General features: G+C 41.6%; 1 protein-coding gene across 2 annotated transcripts; it reads right to left on the bottom strand.

The window, feature by feature from the left end:
• Positions 1-11: 11 nt before the first annotated feature.
• Positions 12-26,210, bottom strand: itpk1b (inositol-tetrakisphosphate 1-kinase b). Of its 2 annotated transcripts, none has more exons than XM_058616046.1 (11): positions 25,993-26,210; positions 25,393-25,544; positions 20,616-20,640; positions 14,227-14,352; positions 10,332-10,449; positions 5,402-5,500; positions 4,925-4,965; positions 4,450-4,651; positions 3,449-3,516; positions 3,209-3,371; positions 12-2,589 (listed from the first exon to the last, which is right to left on the bottom strand). In XM_058616046.1, exons 2-11 carry the CDS (start codon positions 25,485-25,487, stop codon positions 2,267-2,269), a joined length of 1,260 nt encoding a protein of 419 aa, XP_058472029.1. In that variant the 5' UTR covers positions 25,488-25,544; positions 25,993-26,210; the 3' UTR covers positions 12-2,266. The 2 variants fall into 2 exon arrangements, with proteins under 2 accessions (XP_058472029.1, XP_058472030.1); XM_058616047.1 differs by having other exon boundaries at positions 4,486-4,651; positions 25,993-26,207.
• Positions 26,211-27,032: the final 822 nt, after the last annotated feature.

Below are 27,032 nucleotides of genomic sequence, written 5' to 3'. Positions count from 1 at the left end.
ATGGAGACAGATGATGTTTCACATGTTTATTTTGCCCTGTTTGTTTGGCCATTTAATTAAAAAAGGGTCACAAATTGTGGATTTCTCTCAATTACAGAACCGATACAAAACAATATACTGTACGGGATGTAAGCCGGAGGCATATATACACGTACTGTACAAGACACCCAAGAAGTAAACATTCAGGAGGAAACCAGGGGGTTAGGATGACACGTCTGTGTTGAAATAATCAAGAATAAGGATTAACCATTACTACCATTTATTTCCAATATAGAAGCACAGTTAGGAACACGAGATAGGACACAGTATAGTGGTGTACGTCAATACCAGTCTTTCCAATTTGAAGTGGAGTGCATTCTCGACTTCACCCCCTCTTTTTTTCTGGGTGAAGAAACACCTAGATGAGGAGAAAGGGATGTGGAACTTTTCCCCCCTGAGCCTGTCGCAATACATGGTGGAATTCTTTTGTTTTTTTCCCCTTCAGGATACACTTTTAGTGTATGGAATTAAAAACCATGTCACCCCATAACATGATGTGTAACTATATGATAGCTCATTGGTTTTCTTTTGTCCCGGAGAGATGCTGGTGAGATGGCCGCAGTGATCTTTTGTGGTTTGCAAGCGAGAGAACAGCCAGATAAACTGATACTGTGAGGAAATGAAAACTGCTCGGAGACGCTCTCTGGGACAAGAGAAGACGACGCAGGCTCGGGGGGAACGCGATAAACTGCATGCACTGAGGGTTGGTGGTTGTTCCCACTAGATGCTAGAGAGAGACAACAGCAACAACCGCAAGGTTCCTCTGTCCCTCTGACAACCAGATTCAGCATTTTACCATCCTCCATAGTAAATGTCCACTGTTTGTTCAGAAACACATGCTTTCAGTTAATTTATATAAAACATTTCCCCCCCCCCATAAAATCTCAGAAAAATAATAATATAATAATAATAATAATAAACAGAGCAGTTTCAAGAGGGTCCTTCACAATTTGTGTGCTCGGACCCTTGATAAGTGCTGTTTGACTTTCATTTCAACTGAGAATTAAGTTCAACAAACTCCCAATTTTTTTTTCTTATCTTTTGAAATCAACAGCAAAAAATGATGACACCCGATTTCGGAGCGCGCTCAAAGACAATTTACCTGGACCTCACCGACATGACTGATTTCCCTAACAACTTGATAAAAAGTGACAGCAGGTCTGTTGATAGGTCAAGTGGGTCTCAGGTGAGTAGTTTGCTCACATTACAGACAAAAACACTGAAGACAAAAAAAGCCCGACGTTAGGGGAGAACCTCAGGATCCCACTGGAATTTGGAAGAAAATCATGGAATTCTCGGAAAACGGCCACAAAACATAGAAAGGAATGTGATCCTCGTCCTTCCTGCGCTGGAGAGACTCAAGCTGGGACTCCAAAACAAAACAAGGTTTTGTTTGATGAACACCCGACATACACCAAAACACTCAAAGACCTCTCTATATATATATATATATATATTTATATATCTAAAAAAAAATTACTTGGTCACGCGATAATGGAGATTCAATTTGTTTGTTAAAAATGTGCTTTCCTACTCAAAGTAAATTAGATGGCACTCTGAAAGGGAAACAGTTTTACTGTTTGTTGAATCTAACAAGCCTGAAGTTACCTGGTCATTCACTTTCACTGTCAATCAATCAATCAATCAATCAATCAATCAATCATCGCCTGACGCTGGTTGGCCACCATCACATAAGCAGCCATGGGGGAGGGGGGATCTGTAGTGTTCAAATGCCCAGTCGTCTCTTCTCAGCCTCACTTTGTGCAGAAGAGTCAGTGGTATTGACCAGAATTCAGACACACATCACTGGCACGGTCTGTCGCAATGTGATCGTACCTGCGTGTGTATACGGACACAAGGGATCTATACATTGCACATTTAGTGGCACATCCTGACTCGGCCATTCCCGTTTAGCTACCTCATCTGGACCCTTGCGTTAATTACAGAAAGAAACATAAATCAGCGATTAGGCAAAAAAGTTCACATTACAGTACTGTTAAGTCTCATTAGACAAAACCAAACAAATACAAAAAGGCAGAGGGAGGGGGAAAAAAAAAGAGAAGGTTTACAGCCAATCACCACCATTTTCAATAACTATATAGGAAAAGGTTTTTGTTGATTAGATATATTATCGTCATTAACATCATAATTATTATGATTATTATTCATTAATATTGTCACCACTGCCGCTTCTTTGTTCGGGGATTAACTGGAGAGAGGGGAACAGTCACTGGGAGGAAGCCTTGGTAGCTATCGTAGAGACACAGTGCTGCTGGAAGTTGGGGGACATGGCCGAGTTGCAGCCCAGTCTCTGACGCGGGCCCTTCAGGCCTCCGTCGCCCTCTACAATCCAGGGGCTGCCGCCGGCGTCTTTGCCCAGCATGCCGCAGCAGCCGGGGGCCGACGGGATGGCGCTGTTGGGCACCGTGGTGTTCGCGGGCAGAGCTTTGGGCTGCTCGCCGGTGGAGGTGAAGTCGGGGTTGTGGCTCTGGAGCACGCTGCTGATGTGGTTCAGGAGGTCATTGAAAAACTCCGGAACGCCCTCATAACCTGGATACATGTCATATTTTAGACACACTGTGAGGATCCTGCTGCTACTACCACTGTAATGTGAACAGAAAATGGCTGTACCAGTACTTTTACTTGAGTAGAACATTTCAGTACTCTTTCCACTTTGGCTAATTAATGATGGCCGAAGTTTCCCATTCACTACTCACACATTCTTGAGATATAAGACACTTAATAAGGAGGCTATTTTGTCATGAAGCTAAATTTTCTTTCATACATTTTTGTCTCCTTGCTGTTTTCAGTGAGTTTGAGCCTCCATGTCTCGAGTTAGTTCCAGACATGTTTCGAGGTAAAAACCCAAACCTCGTTCAACCATTTTCAAAAAAACCCCTCTCCCTTTAATATTAAGGTCTCAGTCAGAGGACGATTCTCTGTGGTAACACACTCACTAAGACCTGAGGGCAGCTGTGAAGCTGGGTCATGATTACAGAGCAAACACAGCTGGCTGCACAAAAGAACGTGACATCACCACATCTCTGTTTTTCAGGAGCTGAAGTCACCTGAGAAACACGGAGCTTGTGTTCCACCTGATGAGCAGGTTATACGGACTCGTGGTTAAAAATACCAACCCAGCTCTGGTGGGAGGAGAGGCCGCACGTACCTGGGAATGCATTGATGTCGATGACGGCGTGCTGGCCCGTCTGGTTATTGATGATGACGTCGATGCCAAACAGCGACACGCCCAGCGCCTCCCGCAGAGACCTGGACAGCTCCCTGATGACGTCATCGCTGGGGGGCTGAGACACTCCCTCCACGTTCTCTCTCTGAGAAAAAGTTTAAAAAATTAGAATCAGCGACCAAACCCGCTGCGAGATCGTGGAGGGATTGAAGTCGCACGTACAGAGTTCAAGTCTGAGGAGGACTCTGGCTTGGACACATTGTGGCTGTTGAAGAAAATGGCTTTCCTGTCTGTAAACAAAGAGAGAGAAACAGTATTTTTTAACAGCTTTACACACACATGATTTCCTTAAACAATCTTTTTTGTGTTTCCAATATCAGGCAGTAGGTGGCAGCAAAGCTCCGTAGGTCACGTTCAATTATTGTCTTTAGTTCCAAAGTGTATCAGTAAGTAGTGTAAAGTAACAGGCGACTGCTTTTCTTTGAATAAGTGATAAATGCGACGGCTTCATTTATTGCCACATGTGTCTTTCTTTGTTATCATTGCAATGATTAACACTGGAGCGTGTAATAGGGAGACAGAGAGGGCTGGGGTGTGAGGGGAACAAGTAAATACCATCGCTGTCCAAATAAATATGCTCCCCCAGCTCGTACAGGGTCACGCTAATGAAGTTAGGCAGATGCAGTCTGGCTAGAGGACCACAAACGTTGTAACGCTGATAGGTGCATGAGGAGAATCGCCATCACCATCACCTCACTCACTCACCCAACAGGACAATGCTACAGTGCAGGCTGTGGAGAACAACAGAGAACAATGTACAGATGTTGGCTCGACGTGTTTGACGCGCGCCAAGCCCGCTCCGTCGTACCACTCAGAATTCCACACCATAAACAGAGTCGACAACTGCACCGATGGCAAGACTGCTTTGCATGAGAACCTTTACTCTTTCGCATGTAAATACTTGAGTCATCCGTGTGAGCACAAAGCCCGTATTTAATGCCACCTCACAGGTAAAGTCTCTCGACATGTTTATGGGGGAGAAAAAGAGCACACCTCTTGTTTTTTTTTCCCCAACCGCGTACACCGACCTCTTACAAGGGTGAATAGTTCCCATCACCGGGACTATAAAGAGATTTTATTAGATATTTTATTGGGTTATTTGGAGAAGCCTCGCAACAGCCCTCCAGTCTGTGTGGCTGTTGGCAGTCCCTGAGCTTCCCTACCCGTCTTTCTCTCTGCCACTCTGTCTGTCTCCTCACCTGCTGGACCAGCAGGGAAGTTCTTCAGCGAAGGTCTCTCCACCACAGTGTAGGAGTCTCCCACCACAAACACCTTGTAGAGCACCGCGTTGTGGTTGATGAAGCTCTGGATCACACACGGAGGCTTCACGTCCTTCAGGTCCTCTTCGCTGAAGATGATGGCCATCTGTGGGCGGGGGACGACACATAACGTCATTGTGAGACACGAGGCTAGTTAAAGTCTAACTTAATGAGACGCCGCGAGTCTGGAGGAATGATGACTATGCGGCCAGACTGACAGGTATCGACTCCAGCTGAGACATGAGGCACGGCAGCACATTATCTGGTTTGGTTGTTTGAACTGGAGTTAAAGGACAATCCCCGTAACAGGACAGGAGTGTTACTGCTTACACAAAGTAAACTGGAGGGTGGAGGGTGTGAGTGACCCGCGGCCTCTTACCTCGTGGGAGTTAGTGCCATGAGCCACCCGTGTTTTGCAAACTGAGGAGGAAATTAAGGTGTGGGGGAAACAAAGAGAGTATTAACAAGGTGGACAAACTGGAAGTACTTATGACATGGAAAAAGGTAAAAATATCACTGACACTGAATGTACTACCTGTACGTTCTGTATATTTGTAAAAGGGTATAGTTGCTTGAAAACCCCCCCCCACAGATTTTTATAGCCTAAGAATACAACTGCAGCAAGGACCTTTCTGGTATACAGAGGTCACCATAGCTCCCTGTCACGGTGGAGTCCTTCGTCTGTTACAATCTCACTATTTGATATCACCAATTCTTACACACTGCCAGCTTTAAAAGTGGGATCCATCTTTAGTGGGTCAAAAACTAGTTTGGTCTTAGTGTATTACATCTCTGTATGAGACCTTACAATCTGTAAGGTCACCTAAAGGTCAACCTATTGTGAAAGAATACTTACTGAAGGGGAATGTGAGTCCTTGTCTCCTGATCTGCTCCAGCACATCTGGGCTGCACTCGGTGTTCAGGACCATGAATGGAGGAGAGCAAATCCTGTTGTCTAATAAAATGGAAAGTAAAGGAACACAAAAAAAAAAGGGATTTGATTGATTAGTTGCGATGGAGAGAGGTCTTGAAAACTTCAACAGTAAGAACAATGACAGAGAATATGTGTCAAGGGTGACCTTGATAAAAACAAAAAAAAAAAGATCTGGCTTCACTGAATTGCATGTTTCAAGTTTATGTTGGTTAATAATTTCCCTGAAAGCTTCAGTGTCACATCTTCATGTCCATCTAGGTAAAAGAAAGAAACTGCAACTGATGCACTCCCTTTCCTGTCTGTGCTCTTGTCAAAGACACGGAACATACATTGCATGAAGCAGGAGTGGAGGAGCGAGCACTGTGAGGACAGCTTCACATTTAATAAAGTACACCTTCTATGACATATTACAACCCGGACTGAACACCATTTATCCACCGCGTTTCACGTCATACGTGTTTACACCGTCTTTTTGCATCACATCCTGCAGCGGCAGCTCAGTCAGTTCCGATAAGACTGAGACTAACAAACATCCTGCAGCTCTGTCATATTTCACCGTATCAGGGCTCAGGACGCGTCTAAATGAATGTGCTGCCTTCTGCAATTTCCCCTCTACAATAGAACCCGGGGGGTGATACGGGAACAGCTTGGAGATATCACCACAGGAAATCAGCAAGGCAGCCAAACCAAGAGCTGGCAAACTGCTAATGACAAAAACACAATAGAAACATGCCGGCCTTTGTTGCTCTGGGCCTCAGCAGTGGCAACGCTCTCTGCTCCCCGCTAGTGCTGAGGTCAGGAGATTCTAATTTGCCCACATTAGCTCCAGTGCTGAGTGCTAAACGCTGGGTGTGCATGGGGCCCCACAGACTTCAACTGCTCCCACAACAGCCACATGGTGCAGACACAGACTCACACAATGACTTTTAGGGGGGGTTTAGAAAATGAGTGGGGAAGCACGAGGCAAACAAGGTTCCAGGAAAACTCACACAAACAAACAAAGCATGCGGTCACACTGTAATTAGACTGTATCATACTATTACTATGTGTTGTTTTGATGTATCTGATGGACACTCAGGGTGTAGAAGTCAAGTACTTTCTATTACAGACACATTTTTCTCTTTTTAAATGAAAATACATTTAACACAACTGCGAGCCCTACATTGCACTCACCTACTGACATTGAGAAAATAGCCAACTATCACGAAGAGTCAGCAAGGCCATAAAGGTTTTTATAAGACATTTATTTGCCGGATAAACTATACAATACGCCGTCTCTATTTCTTATCACCTATGAGGCTTGAGTTCACCATGTCATGTAGAATTGTTTTTAACCCACTTAACCCACATAATCTAGTCCATCTACTATCTTTATGTTTTTATTAACTCATAGCCGAACATGAGCTTTGACCAGCTTTGAGTACAAAACCTTTTTCCTACTAGAAAAACTTGCTATTACTAACAAGAACGACTCTGCACCACTGAAGCAGAACAAAACACATCTAACATGGTTTGAATTTTTCTATTTTTTTTGCACTCACTGTACGTGACAGACAAGCACAGATCGCTCACTCACTTTCACAGACAGACGCTTGGGCTGTACTCCGTAACCTCTGGTTGTACAGCAAACACCGGAATAGCCATTTTTGGGAGCGGTAAGCCTTGACGGTTACTCATCAGTCATCTCAGGGCTACAACTACACTACGTTCATCATGCTGATGTTATTTTATTAGGCCAAGAATAGCCGCATAATATCCTTCAGAAAAGAGTCTGGAAGGGAAAACATTACGTCACTGAGTTCCCAGAGACTGACGGCACTCATTTTTGTCAAACAAAAGCCATCAAAATGCCTAAACCTTGTCAAGCAGAAAACATTTCAAGCTCCAAGTTTATAATAAAGAGATGGAGAATGGTGTGGCAAAGTTTGTGATAGTGTGCATGCTTGGCTTGAGTCTACGCTTCGTGGATTAGCGCGGTGGAGGGACGTGTAAGGAGGATGAATCTCTAGCTCTGTCTAAACACTGCATGCTTGCAGACCCAGCGGTGCCGAGGGCAGTGTTTATGGGACTCCGCGATGAAATGCTTTTTAAATGCCATTATCCAGTTACACTCCTTTTCTCTTTCTCTTTTTCTTTTAACAAACTGGATCATTTGCTGTATTCGACCATCTGTCCTTGGTATTTCATCATAACCATGCAAATAAATACACTCCACCGACTTCTGTGCCTGAGAGAGGCCTCACCAGGCATGTTGTAACACCAACGGTCTTTATCTCTGCATTAAGTGCAACACAGCCAAGTTGCCTTAAGCTTCATATAGTGCTGTGATGTTTAGGTGGAAGGCTGGACTCGACTGTTGCTATTTAGAGCTTGTTTCCTAGAAACCCCAGCATCCTCTCTCACTGCTCTTCCTGCATCCCTCCGAGGCAAGTCTGCAGGATTTTCAGTATTTTAAATTGAACTCCAAGCACAGCTATGCCCTGAGAGGAATGCAATTCTCAATATCATGCTCTGAAAGGCTTACTCTCCAATTACAATTACAGGTTTGTTTATTTTGGAATTTTTTTTTTGATTTTTCCTCACAATGATAATTCCCTCCATCATCTAATGACTGTGGTAAAGTAGAGTTGGAGCTGACGGGCAGGAAATCTCTTCTCCAAACTGGGCAATCCTGTCTGACCTGTTTGAGGTCCATGTGTTTACAATATTGATCACTTTAATAAATGGGACATTTGCTCTGCTGGTTGTTATTGAGGAGTGGATTATAGTTAGTAAAGAGACCTCAACATAGACTACTTGTCATCACCATAATGCAGGAGAGTTTCAGTTTGATCTCGAGGATTTTTGTCAGATTGAGAATTCTTTCATTCTGAGGAGTGAGGTTAAGACACAAGAGTTGACAAAATAAAAACAGTCAAAACTCAGATATCAAAACTCATAGTAGTGTCCACTCAGTAACATTTACTTTGCTCTTGCTCACATAAGATGCACAAAACCGAGTCGGAACTATGAACCAGTGACACTGATCCATTAGTGGTCCTGTGGCCCTTGTCTGGCTATTTTCTATTCAAGAAAACATTAAGACGACCTAATTCTTGTGCTTCGAGTTTAGAATTTAAACAACTCATTGCAGAAGAACAAAGTGTAGTGTGGCTGAGGCCGAGTGACACTGAGGAACCACTCAACTGATAAAATAACATTTATTTCATCATCGAAAGCACCAGCACACCTCAAGTGCTTCCTCCAATTGAGCACTATTCTGAGCCATGGAGACTGTGAGGCATGGCAGGCTGTGGCCTGTTAGTACTGGGTTGCCTAGGCAGCTGCTCCAGGACTCCATGGCCTCTGCTGATAAGGAGGAGGAAGTGCCTGTGCCTAAGAAAGCAAGGTAGACTTATTTTCCACATTGTCACACTATCCTCAATTTCATTCCGACTGTAACCAGCTTCTTACAGTCACTCTGTGCTGACAGAAGAAGGAACATTCACCCTTGGTTACATGGTGTTTTTCCCATAATCATGGTGGCATGGTGAAGGATTATAATGGCTTACACTCTACGCTTGTGTCTAAACTGACTGCAATTGTCAAGGAGGTTTGGTATGCAGGGCTAAGTGCACTTGCATTAATGGAAGAAGAGTGGGGAGAGAAAAAAAAAAAGCTTCCAATAAATGCAGTAAATGAGCCATCCTCGTCTTCAAACCAAATACACTTAATGACACAGAGAAATGCAGCTTATGCCCTTTGTAGCGTAACAGCCACCGTGCCTGTTTGGACAAAAAGATGTCTTTTTGTGGTCCTATTTTAAGAAACCACTGACACTGCCTACAGGCTGACACTCCTCTAATCCATTGCTCTGACACCCCACACACTATCATAGACGCTCAGTTAAGTATTGCTTAAAAGGTTTACATTCCCTGCCATGTAAGGGGGAAAAAGGAAATGTGGATGAGTCACAGGTATGTTTACAGTGTGTGGGTAGAAATGTGCTCCTCTCGTCACTGCATTTTTCAGCCTGGAGCCAAACGACAATGTTGGCTAATTTGTAGAACTGATTCAATGACAGGGAAACAGAGCAGACAGTTCTGATCCAACACTGACAAAATACACAAAGTCTGGTTCATATTGGGTTCCAACAGGTAGATATGAGACAGAGAGATCAGTTCTCTCACTTGAATTATGATTATAAGCATAGCTCTCTGCTGGCAAGTATTAAACATCTGCTCAGAAGCATCAACTAACGTAATTCAATTGAGAGCGAGAGAGAGTCATATTTTACCCATGTGTCTTCTCTTGAGGTGAAGAGGAAAGACAGAGATCCTCCGGTTACCACAACTGCTCTTAATAACATTAAGTAATGTAGAAGGCTGTCTCTATGGAAATTACAGAGTTTTTTTCTTTTCATTTATTATTTTATTATTTCAAACAACTTCCGCTTTTATATAACAACAAGGACTGGAAGGGGAAGAGAGAGAGGCACTAATAATGTTTACCTGATAGGAACCCATGGCACTGTGTATTGTTCTATTGACAGAGAAAGGGCTTGGTCAAATTGCAAAATTACACAGCCGAATTAATTTGGATGTTCTTGCTTATGACATAACGTTGACTCAAAAGGGACAATTATTAAAACTGGTTATCTCCATGGATTTCCATAGCATTTCCCAATGCTATCAATAAACGATGCTACAGAGCCGGTTCACACTTTCCTTCTTCCTATTTTGTAACTCCCTCGACAATGTTTCATTGTTTAATTTGAATTTGTGGTTGAGATTTAACCAAATTTGTCATTTATATAAATGATTCTCTTGTAGAAATAGTAGTATTACTGGCCCATGTTTTGTAAATGTCTTACCTTGCATACAGCCCTCTATCCTGTGGATGAGCTGATAGGACTTGCAGCGGTCCAGCAGAGTTCGGATTGCTGGCAGGGGGTCAAGTACAATGGTCTCAGGGTGGGCATCAATATAGTCCTGAAAGAAAAAAAGACATTTGACATTTAAATCTTTTTACTTTTAAGTTATTGTGTTCACATGGCTTGTTCGTTTATGTTACACAAGCCAAACCTGAGATGAAAAACAGGTGGAAAAAATGGAAATGTAGACATCATTTTTGGCACATAAATTCAAGGATATTCATCACGATATCAACATGGTGTATAAAATGAAACATCTGCTCAGGAGCATCGAGGAACACGATTCAGTTGACAGATAAGCAAACCTTACAATGCAAACAGTAGTAAATCTTGTGTGTGTGTGTATGCAGGACTGAAACATTAATTACTCCAAAGGATGTATAAGAAAACACTGACTAATTATTGAGCATATTTCTATGACAAACTGCTCAATGATTATGTAATTTTATTTTATTATCTTAACACATTTCCAATAATGAAAAATGGACATTAGTTGTACACTTTTTAGTGTGTGTGTGTGTAGTAGAGTGGGGCTCAGGCTACATTTTTCTCTGAACCCAACCAAGCCTGAGAGAATGTTGACCTAATCCGACCCAATATTTTTGTCCTAACTTGTCCCGAACCCAACACGAATTCTGTATTTTTTTGTCAGAGCCAGACACAGTAAGAGTAAGCCAAAGCTACTCTGACTGTCCCTTAATTTATGGCAAAGGGAAAGTAGGAAGAGAGGGAGAGCGGAAAAGTATCTGTGTGTGTGTGTGCGCATGCTGCCTGCAGTCAGTGATGGAGTTGCTCCATCATAACAAAAGTTATCATTACATCCAGGAGGAAGTAACTATAAGCCCCATGATGAACACACACCTCATGAGTTATTGCGTACGAGCACGTATGACTATGATAGAAACTCTGACTCACCATTAATGGCCATTAATAGTTCTTCATAAACTCTTGTTGAACTGATATCTGTTTACATAATCCAAATATTTAGTTTTATTTTGAGTTGATGTGGAGGAAAACATCCACCTTAGATGGCTTCAATACCCTATGTGGTGCATTTACTGTCCTGTCAATAGTTATATATACACACACAATTAATATTCTACTTGTTATACATCTTTTTATTAAATGTTTATACCTTATTATACATGAAGTACTTCAATTGATGTGACTGAATCGGACAATAATTACAGGCCTGACCAGACAGGTCCCATCAGGTCCTAACTGGCAGAAACATACTGTAGTGTATTACTGAGCGTGCAAAAAGTCAAACCCACAGACTGAGGCAACACACCATGTGAAATCACCCAAACATACCTCATGCTGTGTGTATTTGTAAACATATCTCTATCTTTGTGTGGACCAGTTTGATCCAAGTAAAGCCGTGAAAACATTTCGAGAAAGTGACGACACTTTGTCAGATCCTCACAAATTCAAAGAGATGTTGAGGGGTTAGACATGTAGTGGTGATGTGCAAGTGGCCAGCAAAGATTATGCCAATGAATGTCCTCACAAAGATGGACTAACATGTGGGTGTACGTGAGAGAGCAAGAGACATCGCTACATCTCAGTATGACCGGCCGTTGTGTCAGCCAGATGTTTCCTCTTTCACATAACTCCTCCTTTCTCCTCTCATCACTCTGTCGGCACAAGACCTCCACTGCTCTCCACAGTTCCATCTTTGCTCTGTGGATTTTTTGTTCCTTCTAAGCAATATTTACAGACTCGGAGCGCTTTCAGGTGAAACTGGCTTGTCTGCACGTTACACAAACAGCCTGCCTGCTCACATCGCAGCTCTGAAAAACATCACAGCTCCACTGTCATAAATGTTTGCATGAAACTAAACACACACATACAACGGGGGGGAAAAAGTACACAGACTGATGCATGCACAGCATGTAAACAAATGCCTTGCCTTGACAAGGAGGACCCATCTTTTGGATTTGCCAGGATCTAATGGACAAAGCTGATCAAAGCTAGCTGAGCTGTTATATAAGTCAAACATGCTGTCGCCAAAAAAATAAATCCAAACTAATCTTCCAGGAGTGTAGAGGAATACACTGCTGATAAAGACTGTCACTTGCTTTTCTATATCTCAAAGGAAGTTCAGTTAAGTACAGACAGACAGATGAGCAGGCATGAAGGGAGGAGAAGAGCCAGACGTAGGTTACTGTGAGTGTTAAGGCGACACAAAATCTGCTCAAGGAAATGTGGTTTCCCAGTAAATTTGGTCAGTAGAGGTGATGATGTGTGCCGCTGGTTGGAAGCCTTGACTGTGATGACACAAACAGGCATCAATGCTTAAATGTAAAATACATTTTATCACTTACACTAAGCACAACCAGATGAGTGAGCCAAAATATTCACTACTTTAGCAGCAAGGTAAAATGTACTTCTATTAACTCTTTATAAAGGGATTCAAAGGTCATCAATTCAATTTACTTCATTAAATATCCACCTCCATCACAGATTACTAATTATCTATCATTATTTCATGCATAATCCTAACTATGCTAATTACATTTGTCTCACGTCTATTGTGCGCATGGCTCACAGCTCAGGTCACTGAATCACCAGAGTGCATTCCAGCTTGACATTTTGTTTTAAATATAAAACTATTTTGGAGAGGAAGGCTCTCTCCCTCCTCTACACAAAAGGTTATTTGTGATCACAGCTATGTGATATTAGAAAGCCACCACTTACATTTCTAATCGGAAATGTTACTAGAGATGACAGCTGTGTTTGGGTAAGTAGCCATGACTGAAGTGGTACAGACAGGACTGAGCCACAGCTCATAAATAACCCAACTCAAATCATTCTACGGACAGAAAAACAAGAGCCAAACCACTGCACTTTACCCAGCGAGTTTACCTGAACTCTTTTTTTTTTTTGTTATGTTGCTTTACAAAAGAGGTGTGTACATTTAATTGTAAATGAGCTAGGTCTACCTTTAAGGTGTGCAGTATTCAGCCATGTGTTAATATTGACAAAGTTCTTATAAGTGATTGCTTCACGCCGACATCCAGTTTGTCCTTGCTAATAGAGCGGTTAGAAACATGTTGACAGGATTGAGTGACGCTGACCATGATTGCAGTTTCTCTGAGTCATTCAAATAGAGAGAGAGGGAGGGAAAGGGAGGGAGAGAGAGAGATGATGGCGTGAAATTGTTTTCACACCATCCATAGCGCTGCCAGATTAACAAAAAGACAGCCAACACACACATACCCACAGCACTTTTGTGAAGTGTGCTCACGGTACCACATTTGGAGCTCTGACCTGCTGACCATGTGAGAAGTTTCAGTTTCATGTTTTCAAATGATCAAATATAGTATGGCTACTGATGTCGTGGCCTAGTCAATTCAATTGTTTGAACACATTGTCTGATTCCTTGTACTGAGATATGCATGTCAACTCCATCAATGTTTATGCTTATAGCAGTTCTAGAGTTTTAAGATAATAAATAATTTTGTCATTTTAGTCAATAATAAACAATTCAATAACCACTCCTATGTGACATAATTTTAAACAGAAAGATAACATTAATTTATTGATGAGGGCCATAAGAAGGCCAAGATTAAACCGATTGTGTAATAAAATAAGGTCACAAACACAAAGACACATTTATCAGTTGTTTTGCACGAACTGTTCAAGAGGTCAAAACGCAACTTCAATATTCAAAGATTTAAAATGAGAAAAATGGCAAAGACAAAGAAAAACAAATTTATCAAGCGGTCACATGTGTGCTAGAGGTCAACATAAACGTTGCGATCACATTCCTGAACCTCCCTCGTCTACGTTTGAATATGCAGGAGACACAATGGCAGACTAAGGCGTATACCTGTACTCTTTGCACGAGCAGCACGGCCTGTGAATCATTCTGGTCAGCCTCTAGGATGAGGTCAGTCAGTTTGTGGATGATGACGTCCAAAGGACCCTGCTCCTCCAGAGGCTGGCTGAGATCGAGCTAAGGAGAGAGGAGAACCACCATGGGTCAAGAATTATAGTGCAAACAGGTTCCTTTGTACACTCAGGCATTGAGTTACGACATTTATAAATGTTAGACCTTAAGCAATCATCCATGAAAAACATTTATTTCTAAGAGGTGATGAGTGGTTTCTGCAGTGCTTTTAGTAACAATGAAAAGACCTGCTGTGATTCATCAATGTCATACAAAAGTGCAAACACTCAATATAAATCTGATTCACTGATCTTTCATTAACAATTACATAAATCACAATGTCAGCATTCAAACTATTGTGATCATCACTTTTGTCAAGGTGGCATAAGTCAAATGTCTCTCTATTATCCGTCCATACCCCCTTTGTCCACTGATGCCTGTATTCTGTGAACAATGCCAAACCCTTTCTATTTTTGCATGTGACCTTTGGGTGGATTGTTACTGTTTTACCAACTGTTTATTCCCATCAATAATCTTATTTGCATGGTAAAAACATTTACCCAAGGTATCACCCTGCTAAATGATAGATGGAACTCGTACATGCACCGTGCAGTGAGGACAATGAGAAGTGTACTCAAAAATGTTGATATTTCTTTATTTTTCAGTGTTACTTAGGTCATATATCTGCCAGTGCCCTAAAGATTTATATAGAAGTCTGTCGATAGAATATAGGATTTTCTCCATCTAATAATATATTTGCTCAAATAAACATTTCTTCCCTGCCTCTTTGTTGTCATGAGAGCACAAAAAGTCATTTGCTCCCCCCTTTACTGCAACAATTTGGCACAGTTAGAGATTCTGTTGCTTTTCTTTTGTATTACAACTCCATAAGGGTTTATTTCTGTTGTCACCTCTTTCACTGCAAGTTACAAACAATCTCTCACAGGCCTGACCTCTGACTAAGCGTATTCAACAGCCTCTGAGAAAACATTACATTAGTAGTCATTTGAAGTTTACCACAGCCTAAGTCTGACTGCACTGGCCTGAAAGTTTACAAGTCGCACAGCCAGCTCTCCAAGTGTAGAACCACTTATGTGGGTCAGCATTTGTGCTCACACAAATACAAGTAAGAACATTAAAAGAGACAGAGGGGAGATTTTGTTTCACTTCACTTCCCGTCCAGGAGTTACGGTAATGAGAAGTATGCATGCCAAAAGGATTGTGTGACTAGAGTATGAGGCTGGGCATTGTAATTGCAGAAAAGGGCAAAGAGGGAGTGGAACATATAGTTTGAGACCAACTCAGAAATCTCTGGCTAGAAAATTGATATTTTATTTTACCACACCTAATAAAACTGACAAATAATTGAACAGTGCATCATGGGTACTACTTCATGGGTAAAATGAAAATAATAGACTGAATTTAAGAGGTGGTTTGAATAAAATCAGTGCACACACATTAACACTATACGGAGAATTGTTAGTTTTACACTAACTCATTTGCTCATCAGGAGATAGCTGTCTTTTGTCTGTCATGATCAGGTGGGTCATGACAGACAAAGGACAGTATTTACCACCTGTTCAAATAAGCCAGAGCCCGGAAGGAAACCCACTGTCGTTGTGCTGTTCATACATTACGCAATACACTTCACTCAAATGGGTGTGGATCAATACAAGAACTGTAAAACTGCACAGAGTTTCAGTTGGTTTAGGGTTGGCCGCAGTCAGACCCACCACATTCAAGTTAATGATTCTGGGATGTCTGAGAGATAGATGACTAATTAGAGTACACCTGGCCCTGCCCCAAAATGTCACTTACACAGAGCGGTTTATCTGTTTAATGTAAGTTGATTTGGATTTAGTCTCTACATATATTTGTACTAAAGAGACAAAAAAAACTTTAGTTTAGCCCCCCAAGAATACTTAGCAGGCTCACACAGTGTGTGACGTACAGAGTGTACTGTTAAAGCTCTATTCCCTTCAGAGTTCATTATGCTACATGAATGCAGCACATTTTTTTCTTTGCCTATGTTAAAGCAGCGGGGATTCATTCTCCTCCATGCTCTATTTCTTTTGCTTGTTGCAGCAGGTCCCACAAAAGCCACATGACAACACGAGCTGCAAAAATGTATAAATGCCAATGAGGCCTAAAATGTTCAGTGTCTAGGTACATGTAACTCAAGGTAAACGTAACTCTATTTCACCATATTTGTGTAAAAGTAGAGCTGAGGGTGTTAATAATTACAATAGTATTGTCTTTAATGGCAATTTAATGTCATTTTCAATAACAGGAAAATGAGAGACTTCTTCATCTTTGATTATGTTGTTCAGTCTTCATACTAATGCGTTTCTGTCAAAATAATAGCTTTAAAAACTGCTTAATCCTGCTGAACATCATGGAAATACTAGAGATAATCCTAGTGTTATTTCAGGAGGACTACAGCATTACAACAACTGGTAAAAAATCAAACCATATTTGCAAAAACTAGAAGGATAGCATCTTGGATTGAATAGAGGTTGTGGTGTCTGTCTCAGCAGCAGTCCAGCAGGTTTATGGGGAGTGTTGTGTTTGATCGCACGCACGCACACACACACACACACACGCAGAGACACGTGAGCATATGGCATTAAACACATACATGCTGGTATGACCATAACAGCATTATGTTGGAAAGTCAACACTTATAATGAGTTGTCACCTGTGGACAGACTATTACTGGGTTTAAACAACCTAAATACTGAGAGAAGCAAAGGTGACATGTACTCAGCAGAAGTGTTAGGTGCAGCGAGTCACGAAAACAGAGCCGGTCGCTCTGGTTTTCTGTCGGTCAAGCAATGACAGCGTAACAGGGCTGGGTGGATGGGACTTTGTGTACTCCGGTGAGGCAAGGCTTTAAATCTCTTGCTTACACAACACAGAGGGCCCAGCCACAGTCTGGCCCCTCAGCAAAAACAGGACTCTACATCATGGGGGTCAACACCCACTGGCAAAGATGCATCACAGGGGATGAGGCTCTCTACTCCGTGTGAGTCTACAATGACCCCTGCTTTAGAGCTCATCCAAAAAACCCAGCAGTAAATTCACTGATGTCCTGCTAAATGCTAAAAGCAGAAATGTCAGCTGACGTCCCTGTGGGACTAAGGGCTAGCAGTGGGCCGTGACACTGATGAACACGACAGAAAATATGCTGGATCCTGGAGGGACAGGGCAGGTCAGAGCCAATATAGTTTCAGCTTTTGATGCAGCTTCACACGAGCCAAGCCACACCCCTGGGAAATTTAAGAACAAGAACGGTGATTTTGAGCAAACAGTGAAGACAAAGCTCATTGTGTATTTCAGTTTTCAACACTGTTCCGCTGTTGGGAGCAGTTGTTTTTTTTTTTTGTCTACGTGGCTCTGCTTTTCTTTTATATGGTTCAATGAAAATCTCACCTGGATTTGCTATGTAGTCAGACTAAACCAGTGCAAGACTGTGTGTACAGTGCAGACAGAGGTGATGAATGATTTATCTTGTAAACTGTGTGGCACTCGACACCCTTGTCTAAAAGAAACATATGTCTCTAAGATAATGTGGCTGCTGCCCACACCTCACATGAATTACGGAAAAAAACATTAGACTGGATCAACTCAAAGGTGAATCTCCAGTCAAAAAAAACACATGTAGTCAAACTGGGGGCTAATTAGGCTAATGAGTGTTTCTTCAGCATCCATGGAGTCCTCAGAGTAATAAGACCTGTTCTATACTGTGAATTTGTTGTTCACTGGTGGTGTGTGAGACAATGTTTTTGCCACTTTTATCATCATAATATTAGTTGAGTGCAGTTTCTCAGTCGAAATGTATGCTTTAAAGCATAACAGAGAAAAGGAGCCCGAGTTGATAGAGTAACGGTGAAGATGACTTAGTCAACTGCTTAATATCTCATTTATCATCATCATGCGCCAAACACATCTTATCTTACAAATGAGGTCAGTTCTGTCAAATTAATCAGAGAAAATGTACTGATGATCATACATTGATAAACACAATCTTGGCTGCAACAACTCAGCGTTTCTTTTGGTCCTTATCGTAGGTGACTAACTGCTATGTCTCAATGATAGCCAGCTGTCTTTGAATCATGGTGCACAGGAGGATTGATAAAGTCTTTGAAAGATAATTTCTTGTTTGTCAGCTTCCAAAGATTCCATTTGTGGGTGAGATACAATTGTAAGGAGGAAATAATTAGAGATGCCTAAAGACTAACCCCATTATAAAAGTGGTAACTAAGTAACTTTGCCTGGACACCACACTCAAACAACCGCCATTTGATGTGATAGCATATCTGTCTCTCAGAGTGAATATTAGCATCCTCATGGCCGAGCCTGACGAGTTAATTTTATCTAGCTCTGTCATAAAGTCCGGTGAAAATACCGAGCATAGCGCGGGTGGCTTTCATGAGTTCAGGCCTTAAGGTTCGGCACAATGTGGTGCAAAACCACTTTGAGGAGGGAACAAAGACATCAGAGGAGGAAAAACTGGAGGATAGGTGGGAGTAATAATGAACTGTACTTGCAAAAAGGCGTGAGTTAAACGTCGCTAAAGGCTAAACATGTAATCACATGAAGTCAAACAAAAGAACCCTCTGTTCTCCTGCGGACAGCCAGATATAGTTAAAATCTGTTCATGCAGAGTAACATAACCACTGTCAAGTCCATTAACTTTTATTTTAATGTTAAGAGTAATATCAATTCTACAAGATGAAAAGGCTAGGACTAGTTTATCATTGGATAGCCACATTGGAGGTTACGTTGTTATCATCAGGATCAGCTGGTATGTCAAACCACAGAGGCAAGGTTAGCAGAAGAGATAAATCAAGTGGAAAACTCCCACCCATCCTTCAAGCTTCAAAAAACACAAATGGAAAAGTACCATCGTTTAGAGGATCGATGATTTGTCTTCTTCAGCACATAAATGTTAAATCGATGATAAAGACTGTCTGATTTTGCATGATCGGACAAAACCGAACAACAAACCATGCGTCATACAGGAGGTATTACAATATACTGACCACGGCTTTTAAACCATAACAGTCCAAATGACTGTTCGTAGGAAAGTGTTGCTGTGCACAGAATCCACTTGTGCAATAGGAGAAGACAGCTTTGTACACAAACATGGATAACAAGGCCAACCCATTACAAAGGCTACTATTATGTTCGCTTGTGATACAGTCATGACAGTACGGGCACTGACTGGCATTGGGTGCATCCCAAGCTACCATATTACCAGAGTGAACTGAAAAAATACCTCTGGGTGTCAGGGTAAACTGAGCTTTCCTCAGCTGGCAGTGACAACCAGTGTGCTGGTGAATGCAAGGAACTCAATGTACAACAGGTAGTCTGGCTGGAGGACTGTTCAAAGTCCCTGGGTACCCCGAGCTGATGGTCTGTGAGGATCTGCTCTCTCTCCCAGGAGAGGCTGAGTGTACAGTGGGAAACAAAGCCGTGCTTACTTTGGGACCCATTCCCACGACAGAGCTCTTTCTGGGTGTGCTGATAATGGAGGGAGAGGAAAATAATAACCTCAAAGTGAAGGGAAGAAGAACCTCCCCTGAAGACAAGAGACCACATTAAAATAGAGAAAAGGCTGGGAGACTTTCCTCTTCAGTTGCAGAAACCACTTTAACTGATATGTACTTCTGAGCACTGAGCTCCTCTATGTGGCTGTACGTGCCGTGTTTACTTACAGAGTGTAGAATGCTGTACGTCTTCTAATAAAGACAGCAGGCTGCACTTCCCTGAGGGCTGCATTTACCTGAACATGCATGAGCACCCAACCCAACTTTAAGTGGAGCTCACTCATGAGAGACAGACCATTCTTTTGACTCAGTCACATGACTCATTCAAATGATGATAATTACAAGTTATGTAGCTGCTTGTATCCATACAATTTTTTGATTCTAGAGAATATGTCTCTGGGCACACGCACAGAGACACACACAAGTTAATTCCTTTGAGGTTCAACAGAGCTAGCAGAAATATCGTGTTAAGATGATGCATCACAGCTCAACAGTGACCATAATCTGGTCTGGTCTGACTATGACCGATGGTGCTTGGAAAATAAATGAAACTACCAAGACTGTGAAGTGGCTACATAAGATATGTAGGAAGCAGCAATCTTGTTGTAGCTAATTGTGCAAATGCGAAAAATGTATGTACATGTTGTGAATAGTGGGGTTTTGAAATTGAACTCTACCAAAAGACACTAAATCTGAATAAAACCAACAATAAACCATTAAAAAAAACTATAAGGGAAAAAAGAGACTAAAATGAGATAAAATGTGTTGTCCACTTACCTGAACAACTTCTATTCCTCGTTTCCTGCAACAGGAAAAAAAGGAAAACTCATTAAATTGACCAAACCTAATGTGACATTAATCGGTCATAAGCAGACATTACAAAACACTGGAAGTAACATTTTTTGATGTGGAATGAATACAATTTTGTGGAATAGTGGAATTTCAATAGCCCTGTATTATCTATAAGATCACAGGCTACTGATTTACACACTTGACACAACCTGTCACAAATAAATTATACCATCATGATCCAATAAAGGAGTCTGATAGCAAGACAGCCAAAATACCAAATCCCTCTTGAGACACGGGGAACATTGCGCTTTTCAAAGACAGCAAAGAAATGTTCTTCTTCAGATGAAAAGTGGTTGCTTGGCAACCATCAGACCCAGACAAATGTGCAGTTGTTGGGAAAGGTGACACTTATAACATAATGAACCACTTGTACATTTTGCTGTTAAGATGAAGAACCTCATTGTTAACAGGTGTATACACAACACAGTATTTGAAAAACTTTTCTACAAAAGGTGTTACAGAGGTGCAGATGATGTTTAAAAGCTGCTGTATTTATCAATACAAACTTCTCCACTGAGAGAAAAACAAGAACCCTTACAGAGAGAAGAAGAGAGGGCATTAGCATATTTGTGGTTAAACTAGCTTGTCAAGTGTCATTTGAAAAAAAAAAAAAAAGTAAAGTAAAACTTGAATGGACAAAACACCCATCTCCTAGTTGGAGGCAATTCACAATGAGAGCTAAATCAGTCCAGCACTACCACCAACACAGCCTGTTGTGGGCAGTTGTTTTTGAGGTTACAGCTCCATGGTTACAGCAGTGCAGCCATTCAGCTCTTCACAACAATGTGGATATTTAATACTGCAGCTGGAGTGTTTCATGTGGTGTCAATGAGGCCTTTGGTTTCGTCCCATCTCAGACATGGTAATCGCCTGCTCTCTTGTAATGTTTTTCAGCTAGCAGAAAGAAAGGGGTGAAGGATACGATCCAGCACTGAGGTAGCCCACAGCCTGAGCTTGACACAAGGACATGGAGGTGTGACCAAAAACATGGCATGACTTCTTTTTTTTTTATTACCCCAAACTGATTGACTTTAGGTGTGGCCAAGACTTTTAGAGCAGTAACAATGATAGACACTTTTGTGATTATGTTAAAACATGTAAGAGGTAAAGCAGGCCAACCAGGTGAAGCAGATTTACCGGTTTGGGTTGTTGATGTGTTGCCAACCTTTCCAAAAACAGAAAATCAATGTAATGACTTATTTGCATGTTAACAGTTGTTTAAATAATCAAAGTCTCCAACTTCCTCCATTAATCATATCATTTGGGTAAAAGATAACAAACAGTCCCTCAAGGAACTCTAATCAGTGCTGTTGCCCTAGTTAGCAGTGGCCTTGCCATGACAACATTTTCCTGTCACTCACTGTAGCCCACGGCCGACCATTTTCAAGGGTGTTGCACTTTTCTAAATCAGGTTTAGTCTATTTAATGGGGAAACTGTAAATTGCTACATAAGGGACACAAACTGCTCTGACCAGCAGGCACCTTCTTTAGAGTCCAGCTGCACAAGACATGCCTGTGAAGCAGTGTCAGCTCCATGCCACATGACAACAGAGAGAAAAACCTGATCAGTCAATGTCCAGACCATATTACAACTGGCACAAGGTTAATGTTTGATCAAATAGCCAGTATACTAAACGTCAAGGCGACTTGCTCAGAAAGCACTTCCAAAATTATTAATTTCTTCTTCAGTTACAGGGTCCTTCGCACTTTGTGCCCTAGTACCCTAATAAAACCTATCTCAGTATTTGATAAGATTTGGCCCTATTCACAAACAGCAAGCCGTTGGACATTTTACAAAGGACTGACACAGGCCAGTGTCTTAAGACCAAATAATTGATAGCTAAAACATAAAAAGAAGAGCCCAAAATGTGAGTTTATAATTGTTCCATCTTTTCCTTCCTCTTAAAAAGGAGGAAACACGTCAAAAAGGCCTAGAACAAAAGACGAGAGAGAAGTGAGTGAAAATGCAACCATGTGGCAATGATCATGTGCATGACAAGGTAATCCACTTTGAGACATGTACTTGTATTTGTTGTGATTGTCTAAAGGTTATAATCGTAATCCGATCGTCCTAATCTTCTGACACACACACACACACACACACACACCCTTTCTTGAAGTTTTTTATATTGAACACAGTTGAGCTCTGGGAGGAGAAGGGATTATGTGTGATGTGATTATTATATGTTTGGTGGATTACAGCGTGGTAATCAGTGCAGGGTTGATCAGGCAACAACTCTCTTGGAAAAGGTGAAAATTGCCACCATGCACACTAAATGTTTCTGATCTATCGGGGTGTATTCTTGCTAGATCTAATGACTAATAACTGCTGTGATTAATTCATATTTTTGTTTTCAGGAAATCTGAAGATGAAGATATGGGAAAGTGTTGTTGAAGCTCAGTTAAGGAAATAGGTCAAGATCAGCAAGCGGCAGTATGGGTTCATGTCAAGAAAGAGTACTACAGATGTAATTTTTGCTTTGAGAGTGCTGATGGAGAAATATAGAGTAGGCCAGAATGAGTTGAACTGTGTGTTTGTGGATGTATAGAAAGTGAATCAGTGGATCTAGAGAAAGAGAAATCAGGTGCCAAGAGAGGAACTGTGGTATTGTATGAGGAAGTCAGGAGTGACAGAGAGGGTGGTGCAGGTCATGTATGAGGAGGACAGTGTGACGGGTGGGTTCAGACGGAAGGAAAGTGGATGATTTTAAATACCTGTGGTCAACCATCCAAAGCAATGGAAAGAAGAGAGATGAAGAAGAGAGTGCAGGCAGGGTGGAGTGGGTAAAGACAAGTGTCGATGAAAAGCAGGGTCTACAAGATAGTGGTGAGGTCAACTATGATGTATGGCTTAAAGACAGTGGCACTGTCTAAAAGACAGGAGGTGGAACTGGCAAAGCTGAAGACGCTGAGATTTTTGTTGGTAGTAACCAGGGTGGATAGGACTGGAAATGAGAATATTTGACAGCTCAGGTTGAACAGTTTCAAAATAAAGTAAGAGAGGCCAGGTTGAGATGGTTTGGTCATCATGTGCACAGGAGGGATAGTGATTATACTGGACAAAGGATGTTTACGATGGAGTGAAGGAGGACAGGCCAGTTGGTTTAACAGAAGAGTACACAAGGGATAGGGGGCAAGATGGAGGCAGATGATCTGCTGTGACTACCCCTAAAGGGAGAAGCTGAGACATTCTCAAGCAATCTGCAACCCTTATACAGCACAGGCAGCTAGGCAAGACTGCAATGGCATTTAATAAGACTGCTGCCATTCACTGGAAGGAGCCCCTCACCAAGCCAATCTTCTGTACAGCAGCTGTAGAAAATCTGAAGAAGAGTTCACTCATCCTGAAGTAGCCAACACACATAAAGAAAATCTCTTCTGCAGTAGAAACACACCCTTGAACAAACTCATGTTATGGCTCTAAAGTATGTTTTGTTCAAGATTCAAGAATTTTTTATTGTCATTATGAGGACATAATGAAATTTTTGCAGATAAATTGCTGTTGATAAATGTGTCATCTCGCATCTGGAGACAAGAAGACTGATATGTGACAACACATGTTCACAATAACAACTAACAAATTAACTCTATAGAATAAGAGCACTTTAAATGTTGTTATTCTTCTTTCTTCACACACCTGCCATGACGTTCAGAGCTTCAGAAAATAATAACACCTGTTTAAACAGCCTGTTCTGTTACAGAGAACCTTAAAACACCATCAGCAGTTCAACCTACACACATTCCCGCTTCGCACCACGTCTCAACAAGCACTGACTTGAGACATTACAAAAAAAACAGAAGTCACGCTCAGGGCTTGATGCCTTCGTTGGCCACCTTAACTTGAGACATTTATGAAATGTCTTTAAATTACAGGGAAAAATAAAGTAATTAAAGCAGCCAAAGTTCGTATCGGATGTAATTTTAGTATAACCTTTACAAACATGAGCAGCGAAATAACTGACACCTTGTGTGAAAGAGAAAGCTCGAATGAAAACTGCGAAAGGGCCATTCCCTATAAAAGTAGGCCCACTGTGTGGATGCATGTCAAGCTGATTTGCTCTTGGTGTTCTGGCTAACTGAAAAGCTGAACATCATTACTTCAATACTTAGATGTCTTTACTGGCTTAAAGTCAAATACAGAGACTATTTCAAAGTACTGCTCCGTGGTCTGTACTGTACATGTAAGCCTGGCTCACTGTGTACAAACCCTCAGATCTTTAGACTCTGGTCTCCTAGATGCACCCATGATCCCAACTAAATCTGAAGAGTGCACCCAATCAGTGATTACAGTCCCACTCTCTGGAACAAACTGCCAGAGGAAATTATATGTACCACAACTGTGATTTGTGTGTGCTGCTCTGGGTCTATTAGGATGGGTGTGTGATGCACTTCTTTTTCCTCATATTCATATGTAGGTGCATTATTAAACTTTATTAGGTAAACTCAGTCACAACAGCTAAATAGGTCAAAAGTGGCACCCAATGTAGCATTTAGCTTGGTTTGAACTTCGCCAGATTAATTTGATCATGTCTGCATGTCAACTTCTGGAATTTGAATTGTGCTGATTAGATGTAGTGAACAAGGTGAACCTGGTTAGTAGATGGTGTTTATACTTGTATTCTAATGTGGCGCACATTGAGATTAACTTGGATCAAATTAAATGAATAATACAATTAGATTTACACTCATTTTGACCACATACCTGCACAGATCAACAAAGGCCTGGAAGTTCAGCTTCTTCATCTTCTTCTCGCTGAGCCAGTAGCCGACTCTCCGGCCTTTAAGAAAGGTCTGCATGTCCACTGTGCTCCTGGTCCTTCACTGGACTTAGATGGTGTGGACCGAATGCTCAACCTGGACCCATGAAAGCACGACACCGAGTGAAAAACCTTGAGTCTCACAGCAGCCAACCAGGGGCAAGACTCGAGTGCGATGTTGACATTACTCAAATGCAGCGTTCTTGTCTCTTATAAACCTTAATGTCCTCATGTTTTACACCAATTCCCAACACACATACACACACAAACACAACCCTTTTGCTAACACGAGCTACTGAGGTTAGCTGGCTAACTGGGCAGTGACAGTCTACCTAGCTAAGCGGTGGCACGCAAATAGGAAACGAAAGCTAGCTCACTGTAAGGCTGGTAACCGCGAATTGACTCACCCGATTCGTTTCACTTCAAAAATGTTAACACGAGTTAACAAATGGAGGCTCACACAGGCTACTTGGCTAAAAGATGAAGCAACAACTGACATGACCGCGAATACAGCTGTGTGTGTGTGTGTGGTGAGCTAAACTAACCTGGTAGTTTTAGCACAGTTCCCCTCTGAATGTATGTCCTCTTCAAGAAACTAGCTCGGGTAGTTTCCCATTCTGTCCTTGCGCTGGAGGAAGAGCAGAAGTTTTCAAACACGGGGTCTCGCTGACAGGCACGCGGACTGTGGTTTCTGGTGTTTTCGCTCCCAGTCTGTGAGCTGAAGTGACTGCACACAGACACACACACACCCAGGAGCCCGGAGACTGATGCTGCCTTCACGGGCGCCTCGGAAAGTACCACTCCCCACTACTGACTCACTCATTCTCGTCATTTCACGCGCGTTCCTGATTTCCTTATCGAACAATTTGCAGTTGTTCAGTCAATTAATCGATTTTTCCAAACCAATTAATCATCATCATTTCAAAGAACATTTTTATGTCCTTGTTTATTTATTGTCTACCCATTTTTTTATGATTTACCATTATGAGAAAAGTAATAGTATGAGAAAAAAGTCGTAATATTATGAGTGAAAAAGTCATAACATTATGAAAAAGTCGTAATATCATGAGAAAAAAGTTGTAATATTATGAGAATAAAGTACATAAGATATAAACACCTGTTCTGAGGGATATGAATGTGACTTCTGGTAATATTGCTGTTTAAATGTATTTTTAAATCAGTTTATTTTAAATTGTAAAGCATCTTTCGAAAAATATTTAAAAGCACATCATGCATATGAAAAAGTATTGTTGTTGTTACTGTTGTTATCAGAGACAATAGTGAACTTTCTGGTTCCTTTACCTGACATTGTTTCCTACTGTTATGAATAAAGTAGTCAGGAAAGTTCAGTCAGTGTGATACTTCTTCATTGTGTGTTTCACTGTGTGTTTACTCAGCACAAAAACACACATGATGAAGCCTAAAGACGAAACGTGGCTCGGTGAGCAGGTTTTCATACAAACCAAATGTCTATTGCACAATGAAGTGATCTTTCATGTTTTTTTGTTTTTTTTTGGCACGTAGCAGCTTACATAACGAGAGCGCCCACGAGCGGTGTGTTGTTACCCTGCAACAGTGAGCACAC

Source organism: Solea solea, chromosome 18, assembly GCF_958295425.1.
Source record: "Solea solea chromosome 18, fSolSol10.1, whole genome shotgun sequence".
Classification (NCBI taxonomy): Eukaryota; Metazoa; Chordata; class Actinopteri; order Pleuronectiformes; family Soleidae; genus Solea; species Solea solea.
The sequence above is the reverse complement of the archived record's forward strand: the minus strand, read 5'-3'. Positions and strand labels throughout refer to the sequence as shown.

What these genes read in the sequence shown, in the direction of transcription:
- itpk1b (XM_058616046.1), bottom strand. Translation starts at nt 25,487, where the DNA reads ATGCAGACCTTTCTTAAAGGCCGGAGAGTCGGCTACTGGCTCAGCGAG. An exon ending in GAGGAATAGAAGTTGTTCAG is followed by an intron (nt 14,353 to 20,615) that starts GTAAGTGGACAA and finishes CTCTCTCCTTAG; the next exon opens with CTCGATCTCAGCCAGCCTCT. An exon ending in AGGACTCACATTCCCCTTCA is followed by an intron (nt 4,966 to 5,401) that starts GTAAGTATTCTT and finishes TTTCCTCCTCAG; the next exon opens with TTTGCAAAACACGGGTGGCT.